Source organism: Musa acuminata, chromosome BXJ3-3 (assembly GCF_036884655.1).
Source record: "Musa acuminata AAA Group cultivar baxijiao chromosome BXJ3-3, Cavendish_Baxijiao_AAA, whole genome shotgun sequence".
NCBI lineage: Eukaryota > Viridiplantae > Streptophyta > Magnoliopsida > Zingiberales > Musaceae > Musa > Musa acuminata.
In genome coordinates this window covers 25,004,392-25,031,851 of record NC_088351.1, presented here as the reverse complement: position 1 = coordinate 25,031,851, position 27,460 = coordinate 25,004,392, and the positions used below count along the sequence as shown (strand labels likewise).

General features: G+C 40.4%; 1 protein-coding gene across 1 annotated transcript; it reads left to right on the top strand.

Moving 5' to 3' along the window:
* The first annotated feature begins 793 nt into the window (after window positions 1-793).
* On the top strand, window positions 794-5,377 carry LOC135632797 (type IV inositol polyphosphate 5-phosphatase 7-like). Its single transcript, XM_065141578.1, has 13 exons — window positions 794-823; window positions 944-1,025; window positions 1,267-1,335; window positions 1,449-1,536; window positions 1,624-1,728; window positions 1,800-2,303; window positions 2,388-2,523; window positions 2,647-2,831; window positions 2,925-3,033; window positions 3,118-3,266; window positions 3,357-3,655; window positions 3,727-3,812; window positions 4,021-5,377. The coding sequence occupies exons 1-11, from the start codon at window positions 794-796 to the stop codon at window positions 3,577-3,579; spliced, it is 1,680 nt and encodes a 559-aa protein (XP_064997650.1). The 3' UTR covers window positions 3,580-3,655; window positions 3,727-3,812; window positions 4,021-5,377.
* The last annotated feature ends 22,083 nt before the right edge of the window (window positions 5,378-27,460 follow it).

Here is a 27,460-nt window from a genome sequence, read left to right as displayed (position 1 = left end):
GGAGAGGAGGGGGTGTACGCCATACTGAAATGGGGCCGTTGTGAGGGGGAAGACTCTAAATGGTGTGTGGGGTCTGGCGGCTCTTCTTTTCATTTGTTCTCTCATTAGTTTCCATCTTAGATTTTCTTGCTTGATAACAACATTTTTGCTTCCATTCCCCTGTTATGGTTTTGTCTTGGATTTTGGAGGAAAAAGACATGAGAGAAGGGAGAGAGCGAGAGAGAGGGAGATGGGGGGCCTCTATATGCACTTTATTCTCTTAAAACTGGATACTTTAATCAACTCCTAGGCACAAGGATTTGAAGGAGAGCATGCCCCCAGTCTCTCCCTCCATTCTCCTCACACACCATCCCTTCCTACCTTCTCAAAGGTGCGTGCCTGCACTCTTCTTCTTCTCCAAGATCCAATCTTTTTCACTTCCTTGCATTTGAACTCTATGGTTCCCACTTCTTGTTTCAGTCAGCAATCCTCCACATCAAAACCCATCTAGAGAGGGGAACAAAGATCACAGCTTCCTTTTTCTGAAGAGAATCTGGCAGTGACTCTCTCCAGTTCCTTTTGATCTTGTTAGATAGCAAAATTAACTTCCTAGTAGATTAGTAAGTGAAGTAAAGGATCTGTATCTTTGTTTTCCATAAAAAATCTACTCTGCTCTCTGGTTCTCTGCATCTTGTTCTTCTCCAGGAGGAGGGAACAGTATGGAAACCAGAAACACCAACTGTTTCCATTCCCTTTCATTGCCTGGAGATCTGAAGACGACCGTTTATTCTGCTCTATGAGGGCATCTGAAACCATGAAAGATGGGACTTCGAAGAAAAGCAAGGTTTTTGCTTACAGATGCTCTGAGTAGACCTGTTGTTCTCTTACAGTCAAGTGCCACTGAGCTTCGTGGATTACTAATGCTTACCTTCTTTTTCTCCTTCTTTCATCTGTTTGAGAGCAGCTCTCATGGTCCAAGTCCCTTGTAAGATGGTTCAACATCAAGAACAAAGCTGACGACTTCCATTCAGATTATGTCAGTAGAGGTAGAGATGCTTATGTCACCCTTACTTCTGCTATCATGTTCATTGCTTGTGGTGCTGTTTTGTCTTCCACATCCCTTTTTCTTCCTTGTCAAAGCTCCCTTCTCTTCTCTCCTCAGCATCTGCTGAGGACCAACTGCTTCCCCTCCAACACTGTGAAACAAGTCATGGGTCTGATGCCCATTAATGCAGAACACAGCCTGGATTCCTTGTTCTTCTTAAAGTGTGTGCGTGTTCTTTTCAGGAGGCGATGAGGAATGGCGGGTCAGCATCACAGGGACAGAAGCTTACTCTGTCAAGCAAAGCAAAACAGGTTAAACAGTGCATCCTCCCAGCCTTGCAGCTTTGGACCATGTCTTCCTTCTCTTTCCCTTCCCTCTCTGAATTGTTCCTATTCCTCACACAAACTTCAATTTGTGTCATCAGAGAGATTGTCCAGGAAGAAGTCCGATCAAGTTCGACGAGGAAAGATCGATCTTGTTGCAGCTGAAGTCACCGAAACCCAGCACTACAGGTACCTTCAAACAACAACCAAGCAATCACCCATCCATTCCACTTCTTAGCTGCCTTGAGCCGCTTACCACTCGATTTCTTGGGCTAGGATCTTCGTTGCAACATGGAATGTAGGTGGGAACTCCCCAAAAGGTAGTCTGAATCTTGATGATTGGCTCCAAGCCTCACCTGCTGCAGACATATACGTCCTGGGGTACGTGCCTCACCTTCGTGCATCTTCCTCGAAGCGTCTGTGATGTGAAGTTGCCTGTTTTGGTCTCTCAGATTTCAGGAAGTTGTTCCTCTCAATGCGGGAAATGTTTTGGGGGCAGAAGACAATGCTCCTGCAAGGAAATGGGTTGCTCTCATTAGGAAGACCCTCGACGGTCTTCCCGGCAATGGCAGCAGCAGCAGCTACCAGACACCCTCCCCTGTCCCAAACCCAATCATGGAGTTGGACGACGACTTCGAAGGCGCGACGACGTCGAGACACCAGCATTTGCTCCACCGCCGCTCGTTCCAGTCCTTGAGCCGTAGTTTGAGGATCGACGGGGACGTCTTGGCCCCGCAGCCCCGGTTAGATCGCCGGCACAGCATCTGCGAGCGTGTCATTTTCGCAAACAGGCCAAGTGATTACGACCCCAGCTATCGATGGGGTGGCTCCGACGACGACGACGACAACATCAGTGGAGATTACTCCCCTAGCATGGCAGCACACTACTCGCCCATGTCGTATGGCCACGCAGCTTCCTCATCCATGGAGGGGCGAGATAGACCAGGACATCCAAGGTAAAAATAAATACCTCAGAACTATTTGAGCATTTGCTTTCCAGCAAGAACTCAACTGGAAGAAGGATTTCACCTCTCGACCAGGTATTGTTTGGTGGCAAGCAAGCAGATGGTGGGGATATTTCTCACTGTATGGGTGAGAGGAGATATAAGAGAGAGCATAAGGAACCTAAAGGTCTCCTGTGTTGGTAGAGGTTTGATGGGTTATCTTGGGAACAAGGTAAGATTTAGTTGCATGTCTCTTGCTGTCTCTAGCTTCAATGCAGTCAATTCCTTAATGCTGCTACCGGCTGCAACATGAGAACCACATCACTTGGAGGATTGTTAAACTTGTTTCTTCCAGGGTTCGATTTCGATTAGCATGTGTTTGCACCAAACAAGCTTCTGCTTCATCTGCAGCCATTTGACTTCTGGGCAGAAGGATGGAGATGAGCTGCGGAGGAACTCTGATGTGATGGAGATCCTGAGAAAGACCAGGTTCCCTTCGGTTCATGGTGACAGGTCACCTGAGACCATCCTTCAGCATGAGTAAGCCTGTTTGCCATTTGCTTGGCGAAGTGAACACCCGACTACGTTCCGCTAATGGCTCTCATGTTTGCCGTTTGCTCTTCTCCCTAGTAGTCGAATAATTTGGCTTGGAGATCTAAATTACCGCGTTGCTCTTTCGTATCGCGCGGCCAAGGTACTTGTCGAAATGCGTAACTGGAAAGCACTGCTGGAAAAAGACCAGGTAGAGTCGTGCTTCTTAGCGAAGATTTCATGTGATCACGAGGAACACTTTCTGGTGGCTCATTCTGCTCTTTCTCTGAAGCAGCTTCGGATAGAAAGGAGGTGTGGCCGCGTCTTCCGGGGATGGAACGAAGGAAGAATATACTTCCCTCCCACATACAAGTATTCAAACAACTCGGACCGCTACGCTGGAGATGACATGAACCTCAAAGAGAAGCGTCGAACGCCTGCATGGTATCATTTAAGATCAAACAATTTTCACTACAGTAGCTTAGAATCCATTGATCTGATATGTGAAGCTGATCAAATTGTTTCACGGATCAGGTGCGATCGCATCTTATGGTATGGAAGAGGCCTCAACCAGCTCTCCTACGTTCGTGGCGAGTCCAGGTTCTCTGATCATAGACCTGTTTCTAGCATTTTTACAGCAGAAGTCGAGTCGATTAATCACCGCCGAATACAGAACATGGATTGCGCTGGCTCTCAAGTAGACATCGAAGAGCTTTTGCCCTTCTCAAATGGTTACACAGATCTCAGTTTCTTTTAAAGATTGCAAGCGGTCAGATGCTCCAAGCTCTATCCATCCAGAGTTCCTAGAGAACAATCTCTGCAATCAGACCAAGGTATGCTTGCGGTCATGTGCATGTTTCCAGTGACTCGAAAGAAATACTAAGCAAGTTCTCTGTTGTCACAGTTCATAGACGTATTTGCTTGTGGAAGACTGATAGTAAACCTGGATCACTGAATCAAAAGTCAGCAACATTTTGCTGTGGTCTTCTGGTAAGTGCAATGAATTCCCATCATTCCTATTTGTCCATATAAATTGGAATGGAGATACATTAATGAAAAGAGCATGAAAACCTATAGTTTCATCCTACTTTACACGTTAGACTTCAAAGAATTTATGAAGTTACACTAATTTACATTCATATGTCTCATGCTTTGTGGTATTTGAACTCCCAACTGATTTCTTTCAATATGTTGACAGCACAGACTGATGAAAGAAGAGACTTCCCGTGAAGACTAATCGAAGGCAAAGATGGATACTCTTTTGACAACTTATGTTTGAACTGTATAGTATCAATACGTCTAATAATTTTCGTGTTGCTTTGTGTACCAACAGGTTGGGTGCATTCAACCCTCATAATTCTTGACAGACCACGATAGATTTCAACAGTCAAAAGAATAACCAGCAGAAGAAAAGCTACACTTACCCTATGTAGTTTTCTCGGTCAACATAACGACTGCAAGGTCCACATGGAACAAGGAGTTCCTGACAGTCGCTGACCAACACTGACATGGCAACAGTGGACTATCAAATTCACAGGTTCAATTTTTTGGCAGCTTCTATCACTTCTTCATTATATATTCTCTGTGAAGGAACATGGGAATTTTGCAGTTTGAGGTGGGGACAAACAGTAATAACTGGCCAATTCTTTTTCATATTTTACAAGTTGGGGACACTCATTGCACTGCAGATAAACAAGTGTTGTAGGTTATGACACAAGAGCATGGTCAAAGATCTGAGCTGCAAAAGGCTATTCTTTTTATATTTTGTGCAGATAACCTGTGTTATTTTCTTTTTTTAGTGTTGGAAGAATTACAAGAAGATATAGAAGTACAGATATGATCGTAACACTTGGATTATTGTTCTCTGAAATCAAACTAAGAGTACAAATCAATTTTTTTTTTTTTTGAGAATGTTGTATCATAAAGAGAGAGTCTTGTAGTGATGGTGTAACCTCGTTAATTCTCTATTAGAATCATGTAGTAAGCTGGAGATTGGCATGGGGCTTGTGATTCTCTCTTGTGAGTGTTGAAGTACCAAATGGCTGAATTATGATCACTGGGACCATTATTAAGTACTTAGGGCATGCAGTAGTGTTCAAGAGACTGAAAAGATCATCAAAACAAGTTACTGTGTGAGTGGGAGGATCATGGACTTGGGTCAGCATTGGATTTTGGGAGAACAGTGCCACAGTCGCCACTGGACTAGTGATGCCCTCTCATCATGCAGGTTTGGAAGGATACACATTAGACATTGTTGAGGAGGAGATTGCTTGACAAGAATGAGGCTGCAAAAGTCCCTTTATGGCGAGAAGCATACAAAGAATTAACTGGTTTCATTTTCAGAAACCAGATGGTACTGCACTTGTCATGATTACATATCATGTGAAAGGGTGACAGATTGGCCTCCTGCAAATCATCTGAGTGGTCATGCATCAGAGGTTTGACCCTTCACCAAAGACAAATGTACAGATTCTTCTTTCTTTTCCATTTCTAATAGAGAAGCCAATTTTTGTTGCCTCTGTTGGGTTTTCTTTTGTTCGAAAACTAGGAGGCTGAGATTCCTAGGTTTGTCTCAGAATGTATGTACAAACAAGCGTGATAACCATCACATCCATTTGTGTGAGGTTGTCCAATGCAGATATCCTTCATTCCATGCTAGAGGACAGTTCGTTAAGAATCATTGCTGAAACAGTGAGAGACTTCCGCAATTGTCTCATCAGATTGACTGAACTGTCTGTTGTTACCTATTGCACATGCAAAGAAATTAATTTTGAAAGTTCACCATTATTTTTGGTCATTGGCACACGACTCTTGAATTTTTTTTTATTTACCTGCTTAAGAACTTGGATAAGCAAATGGCCCTTCACAGTGTCCACATAGGTGCAAAATAAATCATTTGCAATCATCTGTCAAAGTCTTGTAATGCTAACCCTCGATATCACATCTTAAAAACCATTAAATCAAAGTGTTGTATAAGCACTGCTAATAAGAAATGAACTCTTATATTCAGCAAATATTCAACTCCAACCTATAATATTGAGTGGCCAGTCTTCATGGTACGTGAGTCCTCGACAGGACAACATTACAACTAAAAGAGAGACAAACACATGGAAACATAACATGATGAACATCAATGCTCGCAGTCAGAGTAATGAAGTACTCATGCTAACACAATGACACAAGCTACTACGATTTACAAATACCCAAACACCTAATGATATGCTTGATCAGTAACATGTGTGCTAAAGTTTCATTCTTCAATCACCTATTATATCAGAAACAAGAAGATAACACTTAGAATACACAAAGAACATAATAAAAAGAAGACGAACTGCAAAATAGTACCTTCAGTGTGGTTACAATTTCAGGTGCCCCATGCACACAACTCGGGTGCTCCCAGTGATGACATGCTTCACAAACCCGAGTTACCAACTGCCACCATGGTTGACGATCTAACTTCAAAGCTAAACAATACTATCTTACAAACTCTTGTTCTAATTTTGAAGAGACAAGCTAATAGAGCATAAATCAGCAGAAGAGATGACTAGTAAAAAGACAATCACAACCTATGACTTGTAGGTTGCAGAGAAGGCAAGAGGATAGAAATCGTAGTTCCAGCCATCCAGCTTCTTCATCCCTAAAACCAGAAGAAGTGGCAAGGGGAACTTTGACACCACTGCCTTAGAAGCTAAATGTAGAGTGACGGCGACGATGGAGGAGAAGAGGAAACATGGAAAAAGAACTAAAATAAGGCATGCTGACGCAATTAATCTTAACACACACTTCATGATTGAAGCCGCTTAGTAAACCTAGTGTTTATACAGAACATCTAACGAAAGAACAGAAAGAACACGATGAAAAGCTTGCTACCGACATACGACACCAAATGACAGCCAAGGTCTTCAACACCTGATTGCCAGATAGCTGTGAGGAAGTTGTAGGTAAAACCCAACTGTAATTTGATGTCTCAATAGTTCACTTGCTCTACCTTACTAAAACTTTCTTCCTTAACCATCATTAGGTTAATTCTTCACGAATTATCCACTATTCTTCTTCCCAACTATTACATTATTCCTTCCCCTAAATAAAACTCACCTACCTAAAGAACTCCAGCAATGCGAGCTAGAGAACCATAGTTAGTTAACATACAAAGACAAGCTAGCCATCAACTTATTCACTACCACCTACACAGGTTAAAACAGAAGACGTTTATGTGCAAAACTTTTGAACCTCCGTTCCCCTCCGTCATCAGCAACATCCCCATCTCAAATTCTCCGTGGCAGTGGCATGGGTAAGAAGGAAGTAGTTGATGGAAGAAGTGGATTCTCTGGTGAGAGAAGAGGGCACTGATTTTGATATAGGTGGTATTGTTGTAGAGAAATTTAGGGCGATATCACATGCATCGTAGAAGAATGGAAAATAAAAATCCTTAAAATTTATAAATTGTGTTTATTGTCATGTGAATATTAGTGCGCAAAATCTACAAAATCGAAAACTGCGTATATGAAATATCATATTTTACTTAGGGAGATCGTATATCCACAAATCCCTGTAGATCTGTAGGAGAGGATGAAGGAGGTCAAACGTCCTCCTCTCTAACGGTGATCCACATAGTAGGGCTACAACGATGCTCTTAAAATCTTCAGGCCTACTATCTGAGGAGGAGAAAGGGAGAGGAGATGACAACAAAGAGAAGCTCTAGCCTATGAACTTTTGGTTCCCTTATATTTATAGAGGCCCCCTATCAACTTAACCCTAATAAATCTTGTCCTATTGGGTACTGGATCTTTATCCAACTACCAAAGCCTCTTAGATTAGTGGATTTATATTCAATAATATCTCATTGGCTCTTATTAAATCTCATCCATATGATCCAATAATTCAAGGGTTTATTGGATATCCAATAAGATAGGGGCTTTGACGAATATTTTATATTCGAGCCTCTACTCATCGTAATGTCTACCATATGTGTGTGATCCTCTAGGCCTAATATTGAGCTGACAATGAGACATACTTGTTAGAACTCCTTTTGGCTTAGTGAATTATTATCTCTATAATAATTCACTCGACTCATCGACTACGGACATACTAGGCCACCACGCCGTAGTCCTTAGATGATACAGGGGAATCCAATCTATTGGATATATCTATCCTCATTTATCATGTATCTATAGTCCCTCATCCATCTAATATCCTAGAGATCGTATACCGGGCATGGTGCTGTTAGACCCATACGGTTTCTACTTGAGTTTCGTTATAATCGAATTCTCCCAGAGAACTCTTTCTCTCCCAATCCGAATGACCTTGGTGTTGAATCTCAGATTTTGATGATGAAACCAATAAATATGTGTTTTTGTTTTAATCTACGTTTTTGAGTGACGCATGATGCTTCGATCAGGATGAGACAATTATAGTAGGAAAATCATGTTGTGCCGGAGGAACATGTCAGAAGATTAGGCTTCGGGCCATGGATTCGGGCATCGGGCCAAGAAGAGCAGAGATTGTGCCAAGGATATCGGAGTTGCGGAGTCAACTGGCCGATTGGGCAATAGGCTGCAAGAGATGACGATGCGCCGAAGAATCGGACGAAGCGTCGAGGGACCAATGACATGCCGGACAACTTGATTAATTGCTTAGGATTAATTATCTCGATCGAAGTTTTATTTTAAGTGTGTAGGATTAACTACGATAGCTTGAAGACATAAAGCAAGTCTACCGGAGTCAAGTTCGATGGGTGTTCGAGAGTCCGTCGAGAGTCTGAAGATTCGTCGGAAGTGCTACCGGAACCAACCGAGAAGGAATCGGGGACTTGCCAAATTTTTCGTAAGTCCGCCGGAGAGATCGTCAGAGGTTCGCGGAGATCACCGAGAAGGTTCGGTTACTTGCCAAAGACTCGCTGAACTCGCCACAAGACCGGGAGCCTACTGGAAGTCCATTGGAAGAAATCCGAGGGTGTATCGGAAGTCCGCCGGAAGTTCGTCGGAAAGCTCGCTGGAAGGAAACTCGATGTTGCCAGTTAAAAACTTGCTTAGGATTATGTCTTAATTTCATAGTTTTCATATAATTAGGGTTAGGATTAAGAGTTAATCCTATAATCTGGTTGGGGGCCAATTGGGTCCGAATTTGGACTGGTTTAGGCCAAGTTTGGAGCCCAACTAGTGATCTAAAAAGTCCATGCGGTGGCACCGCTGGTACACTGTCAGTGTCAGACACTAACAGGCGGTGGCACCGCTAGCATCGGGAACCCAAAAGTAATTCAAATTTGGAGCTAAAATTTGAATCCTCTTGGGGCCTATAAATACCTCTCAATTCTCAGCAGAGATAACAACCTTTCAGAAGTTAGAGATTGAGATAAAGCCTTAGCAAAGTCTTTAGCAACTCTTGTTTTCAATAGCTTAAGTGTTCACCTCCCTCTTTCTTTTTGAAAATCTGTAAGAGTGTGAACCACTTATATAAGGTTGTAAGAGGGGTATTTATCCTTCCCCTTTAAAGTGATTTGCTAGTGGAAGTTGGGAGCCTCATCGAAGAAGGCTTCGCAAGTGGATGTAGGTCATTTTGACCGAACCACTTTAAATTGGTGTGTTCCTTGAATGTGTGAGTGTTTACCTTTCTTAAATCGTTATTTATATAGCAGCAAGCTTTTAGTTTTTATCTTCTCACTTTACTCGAGCTACTTTCACCAAGTCATTCATTGTCGAATCGAAATCTCTACGCATTTACGAAATTGTTTTCAAATTTACAAGTTTTAATCTGCTATACTAATTCACCCCCCCCCTCTTATTACCACTCCGATCCTAACAATTGGTATCAGAACCACGATTTTCTACTTTGGTTTAACACCCAAATAGAAATGGCTCTTTTCGACCTTCAAGAGGGTTACTCTCTCATTCGTCCTCCCTTTTTTAATGGGATGAACTACACTTATTGGAAAACTCGAATGAGAGTTTTCTTACTTTATTTGGATTTGAATTTATGGGACATAGTCGAAAATGGATTTGAAATGTCTTCTCTTCTAATGAACCATTGGAATGATTTAGAGAAGAAGATGTTTTCTCTAAATACAAAGGCTATGAATGCCTTATATTGTGCACTTGACAAAAATGAATTTAATCTCGTTTCGATTTGTGATTCGGCTTTTGATATTTAGAGAACTCTTGAGGTTACTCATGAAGGCACTAACCGAGTGAAAGAGTCCAAAATCAACATTCTTGTGCATTCTTATGAACTTTTCTAGATGAAACCAAGTGAGTCCATCGAAGAAATGTACACCCATTTCATGGATGTCATCAATGGACTCAAAGCTCTTGGTAAAGATTTTTCTAACATTGAACTAGTAACTAAAATTTTAAGATCCCTTCCAAAGAGTTGAGATCCAAAAGTTACAGCCATTCAAGAGGCCAAGGATCTTAAAACATTTCCACTCGAAGAATTAATTGGGTCTTTAATGACCTACGAAATGAACAATGTGACAAAAAGGGAACTCGAGAATAACCTTCCAAAGGACAGGAAGGATTTGGGATATAGAACACATGAAGACCACTCGAGCATAAGCTCAAGTGATGGTGAACTTAAACTACAAATGAAACAAAAATTAAAGAACAAAAAGAACGAAACTACTTGTTTTGAACGCAAGAAGAAGAATAAAAATTGGGATGAATCAAGCTCCTCCGAAGACGAGAAGAAAATCAAGAAAGGCGAGGTGGCAAACTACGCCTTAACGGCATTCAATGATGAGGTAATCGAAACCCCCTTAAATTATTTTGAAATTATTTTATGTTTTCCATGATACATTTTATTTTTTTTGAATAATCAATTTTCTTGAAAATTACATATTTTATGTTAATGGAATAAAATGTTAGATTTAAATCTAATGATCATATGTATGTTTTTCTTAAGAAGAAAAAATGTGTATCTTGCTGATTTCTAATTTTGATTGAAACCATGCTTGATGTCTTAATGAAAATATTAAGAAGTTTAATATCATGCTTAATGATGATGCATGGCTTTTGTATGGAAAACTAAGTATGAAAAGATAGATTCACCTAAAAAGAAAAATGCATGACTACAACAAATAACAAAATGATTTTGGTTGAAAATACCTTATGCTCAATGAAACCATGATCGATGAATATCCTTTATGTTTAATGATTTCTTTGCCTTGTATATCCTATTATAATGAATATTTTAAAAATAAATGAAATCATGTTTGATTTGAAGTAATACATAATGATCATGCTTAATGAGTTTTCTTTCGAAATGATGCATATTGATTTTTGTGATTTATGGATTATCGATTTTCATGATAATAAAAGTGACTTTTTCATTTAAAAAAATGATGATACATGTTTTGATTTGACATAAATGAAATAGGCATGCTTATATAAAATAGTGTAAGTGTGATTGTATACTTAATGATGCATAAAATTGTAATGAAAATATTAAAAATTTGATACCATGATTTGGTGATTTTATGCATGAGATTTTAAAGTTATACATGATGATTTTTATGGTTTATTGATCTTGATGGTTTTCATGATGAAATTTATTTTTTGATCTTAAATGTTGATGCATGGTTTTAACATAAGAACAAATATTTGAGCATGCTAATATAAAATCAATCACATAAATTGAAACAACTAAAAAGAGAAAAGTATTTTTCTTAAAAATTCTTTTTCTCTATCTTATTGACTTTAATGAATCTATTTGATCATCTTAAAAGTAATGTTGATGATTTTGTTGATTTGGATGAGTTTCATCTAACCACGATCTTTAACTTGATTTCTGAAAATTATAACTTGAAAATTTATTTTATAAATCAAGATTATCTATTATGATTCTTTTTGTTCACTATTTAAGTCATTAAAAAAGAATCATAATATGTCTCTTGATATTCAAAATTTATGTTCACTATTTATGCATCTAATCACCAAAATTCTTTTTGATATTCTTGGTGTGATGATATGATTGCATGAAACACTCATGATATGATATAATTTCGTGTATTCATGGAATATTTATCTCATCACCCAATTAATTTTTCTTGATGTTCCCAATGTGATGAAATAAAATTATGCATGAAATACAAATGAGAAGTTAATGATCATGCATGATAAGATGTAATAAACTTTGATATTTAGATACCATCAATTGAAAAGCTATGATCATGTTGCCAAAATGATGTATCATGAATGCTTGAATATCATGTATGATATGCTCATAATGATGATTGATTTATTTGTATCATGCATGAAAAATGAAATATATGGTTTTGAAATTGTGCATGTTCGAATTTAAAAATATGATGATGCATAATGATGAAATTATGTAATAAAAATATTAAACATTTTGAAACCATGTTTTAATGTCATGCATAATGATCATGCTTAATAAATTTCGAAATTATGCATGGTGATTTTTAAGTAATTTATGAATTATCGATTTTTATCATGATGAATTATTACATTTTCGGTTTTAAGTATGATGTATGTTTTCATACAAAAAAAACTTGAGCATATTGATTTGAAATCATGTTTAATGGTTTTATAATTCGAAATTATTCTATTTAGGAGGAGTAAGTGCTTGTAAAGATTGTCTCCTAAGCCAATGAAAAGAAGAAGAGAAGTGTAAGAAGGAGGTTGATCTTTTTCTATTAAAGGAAGATCGATAGTGGATGTCGGTGGCCTTGACGGAAGAGGAATCAGCGGAGTGGATGTAGGTCACGATAATCGAACCACTATAAAATCTGGTTTGCATTTTATCTTGAGCAATTTACTTTAACTGCAAACCACTTTACTTGCTTACTGCTTTCAATACATTTACGAATGTATTTCAAGTTAAGATCTTTACGAAATAGTTTTCGTCGGAATCAATTTTAATCGAAACGATTTGAATCCGTGATTTTACCGCTGCACTAATTCACCCTCCCCTCTTAGTGTCGACTTGTTCCTAACATGTTAAACCAAATGAGAAAACCGGGCAATGATACCAATTGTTAGGAACGAGTAGACACTAAGAGGGAGGAGGGGTGAATTAGTGCAGTAGATAAAATCATCGATTTTGAAAATCTTTCATTCAATTAAAGCCAATTTTAGAAGGATAGCTTGAAATTGAAAGCGTACGGAAGCAGAGTAAGTAAAGTAGTTTGCAATGTAAGTAAAGACCTTAAAAGAAATGCAAACTAGATTTTATAATAGTTCGATCGTCGTGACCTACATCCACTCTCGATTCCTCCTCCGTCGAGGCTACCGGCATCCACTATCGGTCTTCCTTTAGTGGGTGAAGGCCAACTACCCTCTTACAACACTTTCTCCTTTTCACAAGTTTAGGAGATAACCTTTACAAGTCACTCTTGTATAAGTATTCCCTCACACACCTCCCTTAGGACTAACTCTAAACACTAGGAGGAGCGAACTCAATGTTTTCACAAAGTTTACTCAGTTTTTTTTCTCTAGAATTCTTAATCCTTTCTTGCTGCCCAAGTGGGATATTTATAAGCCTCAAATGATTTCAAAAATAGAGCAAAAAATTCAAACTTCTGAGTCTTCCGGGCACGGGTGGTACCACCACCTACAGCCTGACACTGGGCGGTATCATCGCTCGGTCTGGAGATACCACTGCTTGACACACTATCACTAGGCAATACCACCACCCAGTCTGGCAGCACCACCGTATGACAGCCTCAAAGACCGAGTTTTTTGAGTTTTCCAACTCACAAGCAGTTCTATCACCTGTTCTGGCGGTGCCACCGCTTGACCCAACATTTGGGTCATTGAATGTGCCTCCCAATGAGCCCAAATCACTCCTAATTTAGGCCCAATTGACCCATAATTGAGTTGACATTATTTTACCTCAATACCGACTCAATTAGACCTACACTAATGATAAGACCCTAAAGTCTTATCATAAAAAAAGAAGAAGAGAAAGGGAATGATCACTTCGAGGGGATCGGCCTCCTTGATCGCTTCGAGGGGATTGGCCCTCCTTGATCGCTTCGAGGGGATCGGCCTCCTAAGGTTTGTCAAAAGACAATATTATTTTTCATAGATAACTGAAAAGAAGCAGTTATACCCGTATTTATAGAATTCCACCCAGAGTCCATCAGGTCTTGAACTCTAATAATAAATAAATATTAAATAAACCTCTACTTGACTCTAACTGAACCAAATCGACTCAATAAACAATTGAACTAAATAGACTCAATAAACATTATTCAAAAGCTCAGAAAAAGGGTCCTAACAACTAACTCGATCTAGGCATAAACGATTATAAGCGAATCCCATATTGTCCAGCATATCATTGATTCATCCGGCGCTTCATCCGATCCTTTGGTACATCGTCCTCTTTTGCGGCCTTTTTCCCAATCGATATGTTGACTTTACAACTCTGATCTCCTTGGCGTAATGTCCACTCTTCTAGGCCCAATGCTCGAATTCATGACACGAAGCCTTCTACCGACATGTCAATCGATCCTCCGGCCCGACATCCAATTTACTAACATGTTTACTCTGGCCCAATGTTTGATTCCTCCTACTTTAATCATTTTGCCTGTTCTGATCGAAGTGATAGAACCCTTGCATATTCTAAGCTTGGGGTTGATCTTTTTAGGGGATCGACCTCCTTGGAACTCTATAGGGGTTGCTTGTTAAAAGAGAATAAATACATGGCTATTTATAGGGCTTATAAACCCTAACTCCTAATAGGACTTCTACTCAAGACTCCTATTCCATTACAACTCCTAATATTTCTCTAAGAACAACTCATAATAGGACTCCTACTCAAGACTCCTATTCCTTTACAACTCCTAATGCTTCTTTAAGAAATAACCTTCTAACCCTAGCTGGCCTCTTCACCTCTTTAATAGGGGTCGGCTAGGTAGGTTAACATAAATGCCCCTCTCAATTAGGACTCTCCTAGCTAGAGTCCTAACAGACCCGTCATCTTCAAATTAACCTTGTCCTCGTGGCTGACGATTTATAAATTTTAGGAATTTGATCTTCAAGTCGTTATAGTTCTCGAAAGTGGCACCTTATGTTGGTAAGTTCGCCCATTGTATTAGCATTTTAGTAGTGAGTCATCATCGTCGAGTCACAATCTGTCAATCAATAATGGCACTCAGTTGGGTTTGGAGTTTCCCTTGGATAGTCATATTTGGTGGATGGCTTTGGGCTGTCTCCAAGAACCTATTCACAACTTCTGTCTAGCCATCGGTTTATGGGTAATATGTCATACTCCTTTTCAATTTAGTGCCCTGCATCTGAAATAACTCTATCCAAAATCTGCTCGTGAAGATACAAGTAAAATTTGGCACAAGCACAATGTGTCCCTTATAGTATAATCCTTTTAAGTCCCAACTATAATGAGCCACAAAGCTTGGTGCTTCCTCTAATTTTTTTATGATTTTACTGGTCTCCGGATCTTTCTACTAGTCCCTCTTAATATCCTTAAGGAAGTCGCTGGTCGGAAGAGAAACGATCGAAAATTCACCTTGCTCGAGTAGTCAAGAAAGCGCATTTGCAACAATATTCTCTTTTCCCTATTTGTAAATAATTTTATAATCAAATCCAAGAAGTTTAGTTACCCATTTTTGCTGCTCAGGGAATGATATCTTTTGCTCCAAAAAGTACTTGAGGCTTCTATTGTCGGTTTTAATTTGAAATCATCGACCGATCAAGTAGGGTCTCCACCTCGTTACTACATGCACAATGACGAGCATCTTTTTGTCATAAATAGTCATCTTAAGATGGGAAGGAGATAACACCTTACTAGTATAAGTGAGGGGGTGGCCATCTTGTATTAGTACAGTACCAATTCTAACTCCAGAGGCATCAGCTTCAATAACAAAAGTCTTACCGAAGTCAGGTAGCGTTAGTACGAGCATTGTCATCATGGCTGCCTTAAGTTTGTCGAAGGCAGCGGAGGCTTTGTCCGACCATAGGAAGGTATCTTTTTTTAGTAGAGAAGTGAGGGGTGTATTGATCTTCCCATAGTCGTTAACAAATTTTCGGTAGTAGCCCGTTAGTCTAAGGAACCCGCGCAGTAATTTCACATTTGTAGGTTTCGGCCAGTCTTGTATTGCTTCAATTTTTGTTGGGTCTATCACCACTCCTTCTGATATTATGTGCCCAAGGTACTCTATTTTTTTCTAGAGAAAAATGTGCTAGTCATAGGTGCACATCAAGCCAATCACGTGAGTGATGACACGTGTGACTTGACACGGAATCTTTTTACTTATTATATTTTGACATTTATCACTATATATTAACTATTACATATATGCATGTATATATTGTGATGTCCTTGGATCTGTGCAATGAGAATCGGATCGTGATGAGATCACGATAATGAGATCGATTCACCTTTAAACACAGATCCTAAATAATCCCGGTCATAGGTTACTCGAGAGGGAAATCATAATAACCGGACATACTAGTGTGTTGTATACCCATTTATATGATGGATGTAGCTGGTCTCATAGCTACTCGTGTGGGGACACTAGGGATATAATACAGGTGCTCATTGGAGAATGAGTTCACTGATTGATCCGCTTACGGAATGCTGGATGGTTGATGATGCCTTATTGTCAGACAGCGATTCCGTAGTCCTAGTGGTGTATCCGGTCCTTAGACTTGAGACACCAAGGATGTCTTATATGAGTGCTCCACTCTTTGAGACCAGACTTATAGGTTTGGATGTCCCAGATCTAGTACAACTAGTCATTGGGAGTGACAGTCGACCTTACGAGGGCTATTGAGTGTCGATAGAGGATTATCCACTCTCGACATCATGAGAGGAATATCCCATGTGTTCTTGCTCAGACAAATCCCTAGCCAGAGTCATTCGGATTGAGAGAGAAAGAGTTTTCTAGGAGAATCTAATTAGAGCGAGACTCGAGAAGAAACCGTATAGGTCTGACAGCACCATGCCCGATATACGTTCTTTGGGATATTAGATGGATGAGGGACTATAGGCATACGGTAACTGAGGATAGACAGGTCCAATGGATTGGATTCCCCTATATCATCTAAGGACTACGACGTAGTGGCCTAGTATATCCGTAGTCGATGAGTCAAGTGAATTATTATAGAGATAATAATTCACTAAATTAGAAGGAGTTCTGACAAGTATGACTCATGGCCAGCTCGATATTGGGCCTAGAGGTCACACACATATGGTAGGCATTGCGATGAGTATAAGTTCGGATATGAGATATCCGCCGGAGCCCCTATCTTATTTGATATCCAATAAGCCCCTGAATTATTGGATCCCATGGACGAGATCTAATAGAAGCCCATGAGAGATTATTGGATAGAGATCCACTAATATAAAAGGCTTAGGTAATTGGATGCAGATCCAATACCCACTAGGGGAGGATCCATTAGGGTTTGATAGGGGACCTCTATAAATAGGAGGGATTCAGTGGTTCATAGGCTAGAGCTTTTGCTTGCCTCTCCTATTCTCCTCCCCCTCTTCACCTCAGAGCAGACCCTAGAGTTTTGAGGAGCGTCGTCGCAGCCCTACTATGTGGATCACCGCTAGAGAGGAGGATGCTTGACCTCCTTCGCCCTCTCGTAGAGATCTGCAAGGAAATAGGGACTCCCTAGGTAACATAATCTATTATATACGCAGTTTGTTTCACAGATTTTTGCGTATCAATCTTTACATGACGACGAACATATTTTTGGGAAATTGGGGATTTTATTTTATTTTCTTGTTCTTCCGTTGGACATGTGATGTCGCCCCCAATATTTCCCAATAGTGGTATCAGAGCAAGGTTGTTCATGAAAATGATTGGTTTTGAACTGCGTATGTTGTGTTTAGGAAGAATTTTGATGTTAAATTGTTGATGCAATAGACGAGGAAGGGCAACAACTGTTGCTTCCCTTGCTGCACCCGAAGATGATTGCCATCTTCGTGCAGGCAGGCCGCTTACAGCGGTGGCACGCAAGGGAGACACTTGCAGGTGTTGGACCCATGGGCAAAGGCGCTGTGGGGTAGCGGCACCTGCGACCGTGGTGCCCGCGGGCTAAGGCACTACAAGGCAGTGGCGCTCGTGGGTTGACGCGCCGTAGGGCAGCGACGATTGTGGTCGTTGCTCCCGCGGGCAAAAACCCTACAGGGGCGGCCGCCCGGCGAGGTAGCACCACCTATGGCGCTACCTCGCGGGCAGAACCACCCGCGGGGGCAATGCTATCCACGGAGACGCCCACCTGCAAGGGCGGCGCCCCAGCCCCATTGCACATGCCGCCACCGACAGCAACAGTAAGGAAGAGGGAGAGGGGCTTAGGGTTTTGGGCAAAAAGATACTTTTGGCCCTCGAAATTTGATAAATTCTAGTTTTTGTCTTTTGTCCAAATTATGAAAATACCTCTAGGAATTCAGAAATTTCCTACGTGTCCCTGATTTCATAAAATATTAATTAACTAAAAGGTTTAGTTGATTATTATTTTTTATTATTAACTAGTAGTCCTACATGATAATGATTTATACATGTGATGTTTGATATTTGGACGGACGATCATAGGGCATGGAGATGCACCATTGCACATATAGATCTTGATATGAGTGATTAGGCCTACTGGTTCGAGCCTGATCATCTGGTGTGATTACTTATACACATACTAGATATGTATATATATTTGCATGCGATGTAGATATATATTAAATATGTATATGTGTGACATGTCATATTAGGAGACCAAATCATAAAAATATCTCTCTCGATAATATTAAGTCGGTAAACATGAGGTAATTAGATTGATCCACATGGCCTTCTATCATTATAGGTAGGAACCGATTCCCAGTATAGGTTGAGTTAGTCAAGTCCCTCAAGGCTCACATATATCGTGATTTGCTATCTTACTTACGTCATAGAGATGTCACCGGTGATTTGAGGACATGGTATGCTTAGTCGAGTCCCTCGAGGGTATATCATCGAATCATACTCATCTTGTAATGATGGTGTTGACTTAACCAAGCATCATAGTTAGTCGAGTCCCTTGAGACCATGGTGATTCGGAGGTCGAACAGGACGAGAATCACAAGGAGTTGTGATCGGCAAGAGTTGCCTACCTTTTGGGCTTAGTGTGATTAGTCGAGTCCCTCGAGATTACACTAAGATACTGATTGGATTTTGATCCCCACTAGAAGTCTACCGGAGAGTTCCGTTTCATGTGCCGAGGGTGTCGCGTGACTCACTAGTAAAATAGTGGGAGCATATTAAGATAGAAGCCCATATCTTGATTGTTTATTTCTTGCAAAATCTGCATGTCATTCATTTCTGCTGCATCTTTATTTTTAGAAAATGTCAGTTTTAAATCCCTTATGTGGCATACTTGATGTCAACCGCCTCACTGGTCCAAGTTATACGGATTGGCTTCGTAACTTAAGAATTATTCTCACGACAGAGAAAATCACGTACGTCCTTGATACAGTGATGCCTACGCCTAAGGAAGGGGCAAGCGAGGATGAGATCGCTTGCTACGTGAAGTACATTGATGACTCCACTCTTGCTCAGTGCTACATGTTGGGCTCTATGACTCCTGAGTTACAGAGACAACATGAAAAGATGGATGCTAGATCCATTCTTCTACATGTCCGTAAATTGTTTGAAGAACAGGGAAGGACTCAACGTTATGAGATATCCAAGAGCCTCTTCCGTTCTAGGATAACTGAGGGGACACTAGTTTAGAACCATGTCTTAAAGATGATTGAGTGGATAGAGAAACTCACAGGACTAGGAATGGTCATAGAGGATAACTTATGTGTGGACATTGTGCTTCAATCCTTACCAGATTCCTTTTCATAGTTCATAATGAATTTTAATATGAATAAGCTTGAGGCGACTCTCCCAAGGCTTCTCAATATGTTGAGGGAGGTAGAGAGTACTATTAAGAAAGAGAAGCCAGTTCTTTACACTGATGAGACCAGAAAGAAATGGAAAGCAAAAAAGTTCTTTAAGAAGGGCAAGGGCAAGGGCAGACTAGGTAAAGCAAAGGTTGCTAAGAAGGACCCGGCAAAGGATAAAGGTCAGTGCTTCCACTGTGGCAAAGATGGGCACTAGAAGAGGAACTACAAATAGTACCTTACAGAGAGGGCAAAACAAAAGCTTGGAGAAGCTTTAGGTACATTCATGGTTAATCTCCATTTGTCAGACTCTTATGATAACACATGGGTATTGGATACTGGTAGTGCTTATCATATATGCAATTCGTTGCAAGTTCTGGCGAGGCCTAGGAGACTAGAGAGAGGTGAGATGGACCTCAAGATGGGCAATGGAGCAAAAGTTGCTGTAGTAGCTATTGGCAAGGTCGCCCTACATCTGCTTGGTAGAGCTTTTATTGCATTAGATGCATGTTATTTTGTTCATTCTATTATCAAAAATATTATCTCCATTTCATGTTTGATAGTTAGTGGATATAAATTAGTTTTTGAGAATAATGATTGTTCGATATTATTAGATGATAAGATCATCATAAAAGGAATATTGCATAATGGTTTATTTATGCTAGACACTACTCCACATATCATGAATGTAAGCGTGTCTAAGAGGAAACGAGATGAGGTGAACAGTGCATACCTATGACATTGTAGGCTAGGTCACATCCATGAGGGAAGGATTCAAAAGTTGCTAAATGATGGATATCTAGATCCATAGTCATATGCAACTTGTGAGCCTTGCCTTCATGGAAAACTGACCAACTCTCCATATAGTGGAACTGGAGAGAGAGAGCCACTGAGCTGCTGGAACTCATACATAGTGATGTATGTGGACCCATGTCAACTCATGCCATTGGTGGTTACTCCTACTTCATTACCTTTACTGATGATTTCTCAAGTTATGGATATGTGTACTTAATGAAGTACAAGTCCGAGGCCTTTGAGAAATTCAGAGAGTATAAGAATGAGTGGAGAACTAGACTGGAAAGAGTATCAAGACTCTTCGATCAGATCGAGGAGGTGAGTACTTAAGTACAAAGTTTACTCAATTCCTCAAGGACCATGGGATATTATCCCAATGGATACCTCCTTATACACCTCAGCTCAATGGTGTCTCTGAAAGCAGAAATCGTATGCTATTAGACATGGTACGGTGTATGATGAGTTTCGTTGGCCTACCCATCTCATTCTGGGGATTTACCCTAGAGACCGTAACTTATCTTTTAAACAGAGTTCTAACTAAGATGGTAGTATCTACACCATATGAGATATGGAAAGGGAAGAAGCCCAATCTTAAGGTTGTTAAGATTTGAGGTTGCCATGTCCACGTTAAAAGATACAACCCCCATAAGTTAAAATCGAGGATAGAGCGGTGCAAGTTCATGGGATTCCCTAAGGAAAATTATGGGTATTATTTCTATCATCTCGAGGTCCAAAAGGACTTTATAGCCAAGAGAGCAGTGTTCCTTGGCGGTGATAGTAGGAGCATTATAGAGTTGAGCGAGGTTGGAGAACCAAGCTCAAGTACCACTCTACAACCCGAGTCTGTTCAGGTACATAACACATAAGTTTCAACTTTACGTAGGTCTGGCAGAGTATCCCATTGTCCTGAGAGATATGTGAGACATATTAGAGAAGAGGATGTTGAGGACATTGATCCTCAAACCTACAAGGAGGTTATTATGAGTATAGACTCCGGGAAGTGGCAAGAAGCCATGAATTCTGAGATAGATTCTATGTACTCCAACAAGGTTTGGAACCTAGTTTATGCACCCGAAGGTATTGTACCCATCAGTTGCAAGTGGATCTTTAAGAAAAAGATCGGAGTAGATGGAAAGGTAGAGACATATAAAGCAAGGCTAGTGGCTAAGGGGTATCGTCAAAGGTAAAGTGTTGACTATGCCGAAACCTTCTCACCCACAGCAATGCTAAAATCCATCTGAATTCTATTTGCTGTTATAGCACACTATGATTATGTGATATGGCAGATGGATGTGAAAATCGTATTCCTCAATGGGAACTGCGAGGAGGAGGTATATATGATACAACCTTAGGGATTCGTGTCCAAGAACTGCCCAGATAAGGTGTGTAGGTTGCCTAGATCTATTTATGGACTAAAGCAAGCTTCCCAAAGTTGGAACATAAAATTTGATGAGGCAATAAGATCTTATAACTTCATTAAGAACGAAGATGAGCCTTATGTGTACAGGAAGGTAAGTGGGAGCGCTATCACCCTTTTTATGTTATATGTGGATGACATCCTGATCATTGGGAATGACGTAGGAATGCTATCAAAAGTAAAGACTTAGTTATCTAGACACTTCTCCATAAAGGACTTAGGAGAAGTATCTTATATCTTGGGGATTCAGATCTATAGAGACAGATCCAAGAGGATGTCTAGCTTGTCCCAATCTAGGTACATAGAAACTATTGTCAAAGGTTTGGCATGAAAAATTCCAAGAGAGGTCTAATACCGATGAGACATGAGATATCGCTTTATAGGAGTATGTCCCCAAAGACTCCAGAAGAAACAGTGAACATGGATATGATACCTTATGCCTCAGCGATAGGGTCTATCATGTATGTCATGCTATATACTAGGTCTGATATAACGCATGATCTAAACGCCATGAGCAGGTATCAAGCGGATCCAGGCTTGGAGCACTGGAAAGCAGTAAAGTATCTCATTAAGTACTTGAGAAGGACTAAGGATCTTTTACTAGTATATGGAGGTAGTAGCCTCAAGGTTGAAGGCTATATGGACTCAAGTTTTCAGTCTGATGTCGATGATAGCAAGTTGAATTTGGGGTATATGTACACCTTGAATGGAGGAGCAGTGTGCTAAAAGAGTTCCAAGCAAGATACTACTGCTGACTCGACCACAAAGACGGAGTACATTGCTGTAGCAGATGCAGCAAAGGAGCGAGTCTAGGTGAAGAAGTTCATCACAGATCTGGGAGTCGTATTGGCTAGCGAAGGGCCGAATTCCGTATATTGCGATAATAATGAAGCGATTGCTCAAGCGAAGGAACCCAGGTCTCATCAGAAATCTAAGCATGTTCTGAGGAGGTTCCACCTAATCAGAGAGATCATAACCTGAGGAGATGTAGCAATGGAAAGAGTTCCATCCGAAGATAACATTGCAGATCCACTAACAAAGCCGTTGTCTCATATTATCTTTGAGCATCATAGGGGTCTGATGGGGATCAGACACATAGGTGATTGACTTTAGGTCAAGTGGGAGATTGCTAGTCATAGGTGCCCAACAAGCCAATCATGTGAGTAATGACACGTGTGACTTGACACGAAATCTTTTTGCTTATTATATTTTGGCATTTATCACTTTATATTAACTATTACGTATATGCATGTATATATTGTGATGTCCTTGGATATGTGCAATGTGAATCGGATCATGATGAGATTATGATAATGAGATCAATTCACCTTTAAACATAGATCCTAAATAAACTCGGTCATAGATTACTCCAGAGGGACATCATAATAACCGGACAAATTGGTGTGCTGTATACCGGTCCATATGATGGATACAATTGGTCTCATAGCTGCTCGTGTGGGGACACTAGGGATACAGTACAGGTGCTCATTGGAGAATGAGTTCACTGATTGATCTGCTTACGAATGTTGGATGGTTGATGATGTCTTATTGTCAGACAGTGATTCCGTAGTCCTAGTGGTGTATCTGGTCCTTAGACTTGAGATACCAAGGATGTCTTGTATGAGTGCTCCACTCTTTGATACTAGACTTATAGGTTTGGATGTCCCAGATCTAGTACAATTGGTCATTGAGAGTGGCAATCGACCTTACGAGGGCTATTGAGTGTCGATAGAGGATCATCCACTCTCGACATCATGAGAGAAATATCCCATGTATTCTTACTCAAACAAATCCCTAGCTAGGGTCATTCGAATTGAGAGATAAAGAGTTCTCCGGGAGAATACGATTAGAGTGAGACTCGAGAAGAAACCGTATGGGTCTGATAGCACCATGCCCGATATACATTCTCTGAGATATTAGATGGATGAGGGACTATAGGTATATGGTAACTGAGGACAGATAGGTCTAATGGATTAGATTCTCCTGTATCGTTTGGGGACTATGACATAGTAGCCTAGTACGTTCGTAGTTGATGAGTCGAGTGAATTATTATAGAGATAATAATTCACTAAGTTAGAAGGAGTTCTGACAGGTATGACTCACAGCCAGCTCGATATTGAGCCTAGAGGGTCACACACATGTGGTAAGCATTGCAATGAGTAGAGGTTCGGATATGAGATATCCGTCGGAGCCCCTATCTTATTGGATATCCAATAAGCCCCTGAATTATTGGATCCCATGGACAAGATCCAATAAGAGCCCATGAGAGATTATTGGATAGAGATCCACTAATCTAAAAGGCTTGGGTAATTGGATACAGATCCTATACCCACTAGGGGAGGATCGATTAGGGTTTGACAGGGGACCTCTATAAATAGGATGGATCAGTGGTTCATAGGCTAGAGCTTTTACTTGTCTCTCCTATTCTCCTCCCCCTCTCCACCTCAGAGTAGGCCTGGAGTTTTAAGGAGCATCATCGCAGCCTTGCTATATGGATCATCACTAAAGAGGAGGATGCTTGACCTCCTTCACCCTCTCCTAGAGATCCGCAAGGAAACAGAGATATATGATCTCCCTAGGTAACACAATCTATTCTATGCATAATTTATTTCACGGATTTTTGTGTATCAATCTTCGCACGACGACGAACATCTTTTTGGGAAATTAGAGATTTTATTTTATTTTCTTGTTCTTCTACTGCGCATGTGATGTCACCCCCAAGATTTTCTAACAAACTACACTTTGTCTGCTTAATAAAAAGAGTATTCTCCCGAAGGATCGTCATAACAACCCGTAAATGCTGAAAGTGAGTCTCAAGAGAAGGTCTGTAAATGAGAATATCATCAAAAAAATACTAGCATAAATTTACGAAGAAAGCTCTGAAAAATATCATTCATAAGACTTTGGAAGGTTGAAGGAGCATTAGTGAGTCCAAAAGCATTACTAAGAATTCATAATGGTCGTTATATGTGCAGAATGTAGTTTTTGGAATATCGTCTTTACATACCCGAATTTGGTGGTAACCGGATCGGAGGTCCAACTTCGTGAAGACTCGAGCTCCTTTTAACTCATCAAGTTCATCCACCACTGGTATTAGGTACTTGTCCTTGATGGTGATGCTATTTAAAGCTCGGTAGTCGATGCACATCTACTAAGTTTCGTCCTTCTTATGTACAAGTAGCACCGGTGAGGAATAGGAGCTGCAACTTTGCCGAATCACCCCTGTTTCAAGCATCTCCTTTACGATCTTTTCAATTTCATCCTTCTAGAGGTGAGGATATCAATACAGCCAAGTGTTCGCTGGTGGCTTGCCCAGAAGGATTGGAATCCGATGGTCATGTTGCCAAGTAGGAGGAAGACCACGCAGCTCGACAAAAATGTTAGCAAATTCAGCAAGAAATTGGGCAAGATTTTGATCTTCAATTTTTATTTTCTTCCCCTCTATTTGCTGCTGAAGATGTATCAAAAAGCCACCATTTACCTTTTGCAAAACTTTCTCCATTCGTTGGGTCGAAACGGTAGTTACGTTGCTTCCCTGCTTACCGCATAGGATGATCTGTTTGCCTTTGCAGTAGAATTTTATAATTAATTTGGAGAAGTTCCAAGAGACATCACCTAGGATCATTAGCCATTCTATGGCAAGCACAACCTCATAGTCATCAATTGGTAGGAGGAAGAAGTCGGTGACAATTTCTTGGTCTTGCAGAAATAGTTTCACCTGCAGACATCTTTGGTCGCACTTTAGGATTCTTCCGTCGGTGACCTTTACATCGAACTTGCTGCAACCTTCGATGTGGAGCATCATTCGAGTAGCAACCTTACTGTTTAGGAAGTTATTAGTGCTACTCATGTTGATGAGAACAGTGATCGGTTGTTGTTTGAGAAGGCCTCCAACTTTCATCGTTTGCGGGTTTGAGTAGCCGACTAGTGCATGTACCGTAAAGTCGGTCGGTTATAGCTCTTCTTTCGCATCTTCTTCTTCATGTTCAAGGCTCTCTTTTGGATGTTCAATGACCTCTTCATCTACTAGTTCAATCATAAGAAGTCTCCCTTTTTTACAGTGATACTCGTGGCTCCATGACTTGTCGCTGTGCCAATATAACCCCTTCACAGATCGCTCCTGAAGCTCTTCTCTTGTCAATCTTTTTGGTGCAGGGGCTTGGTTGATAGTAGGAGGGGCTGAGGGCTTTGGTATTGCTGGTTAGGGAGTGACTTTAGTCATCCGGGCTTCATGGTTCAATCGCTCCTCTTGAAGTCGTGCGAAAGAGATGGCTGCCATAAGTGTGTACGGTTGTCGTGCTTTAACTTCTCCCCGGATCTCTGGCTTTAAGCCCTCAATGAAGATCCCTAATAGTTATTTTTCTAACCAATCATGAGTTTAATTAGATATCCTTTCAAACCTAGTTTGGTACTCCTGAATGGTGGAGGTTTGTCGGATCTTTGTTAGTTGTCCGTCAATATTCTCGTAATCGGTTGGTCCGAAGTGGATCAGTAGTCCTTCTTTGAATTGTCACCATAAGAGGACTCTATGAATGTGTTCAAACTAGTCAAACTACTGTATGACATCCCCTTCAAGATGCATAGCCATAATTTCCACCATAGATGCATCTACCGTTTTATGGTACCGAAAATATCGCTCCGTGTGTGTGATCTAACCAATCAGGTCTCCTTCTTCCTATCTAGAGAAGTCTACCCTCATGCATGGATAGTTGAGATCAGTCATAGAACCTCCCCTCTCTTAGAAGTCATCTCTTCGAGCTTGGCATGATTGGTTGGAGCTCTCTCCTTGATGTGATTTCTTCGAGCTTGGTGGTCGGCCCAAACTGAGTTCGGTAAAGAGAGTCTAAATCGTATCCTCCATTCATGCCTCGAAGACTTCAAATTTAACATTGATTGCCTCCTCAGATATCATAGTATATGCTTCCAAATCTATAATATTAAGATCGCTCTTTTTTTGTCAGCTTAAAGGCATGTATAGGTTGACATAAGTGGTGGTTGAAAGGGTTAGTGGATTGGTAGATGTAGGCTACGGTTTAGGCTTATTTTATGGCTGTTTTGGATGCAGTTTGAGGGTGTGGTTTGATAGAGTTTTAGGGCTGTGATGGTAATGGATGAAGGTTAGGGAAAAAAGTTTTAAATCTGTGGTAGATGGAAGCAAAGATTTGATAGAAACCAGTAGAAGTTGTTACATATATGTGTTGTCTGGTAAGAGCAAAATTATCGTCGAAGACACAATGGTTTCTCGACGAAATTTCCAGCAAAAACTAAGAGATTTAAGGAGGGAATTTGACAACAAAATCTCAGTTTATATAACAGCAAAGATGATCAATTTAATTAAGAAAATTTTGGTAGTATAACAACAAAGAAATTGGTGCAAGTTATGATAGCAGAATTCTCATTGAAAAATTTCAGCGGTTTGTGATGAAAATTTGCAGCAACACAAGAACATTTTTAGAGATGAATTCTTCAATAAATCAATCTTAGATGGAAGCCAAGATGATCTATAAAGTGTATAAGAAATTTCGTTCAAAAAGGGTTACCAATAGATCTATTAAGGCAACAATATGCGGCTGAATTTTTTTGT

What these genes read in the sequence shown, in the direction of transcription:
- LOC135632797 (XM_065141578.1), top strand. Translation starts at nt 794, where the DNA reads ATGAAAGATGGGACTTCGAAGAAAAGCAAG. An exon ending in TTCAGATTATGTCAGTAGAG is followed by an intron (nt 1,026 to 1,266) that starts GTAGAGATGCTT and finishes TGTTCTTTTCAG; the next exon opens with GAGGCGATGAGGAATGGCGG. An exon ending in TGGGTTATCTTGGGAACAAG is followed by an intron (nt 2,524 to 2,646) that starts GTAAGATTTAGT and finishes TGTTTCTTCCAG; the next exon opens with GGTTCGATTTCGATTAGCAT.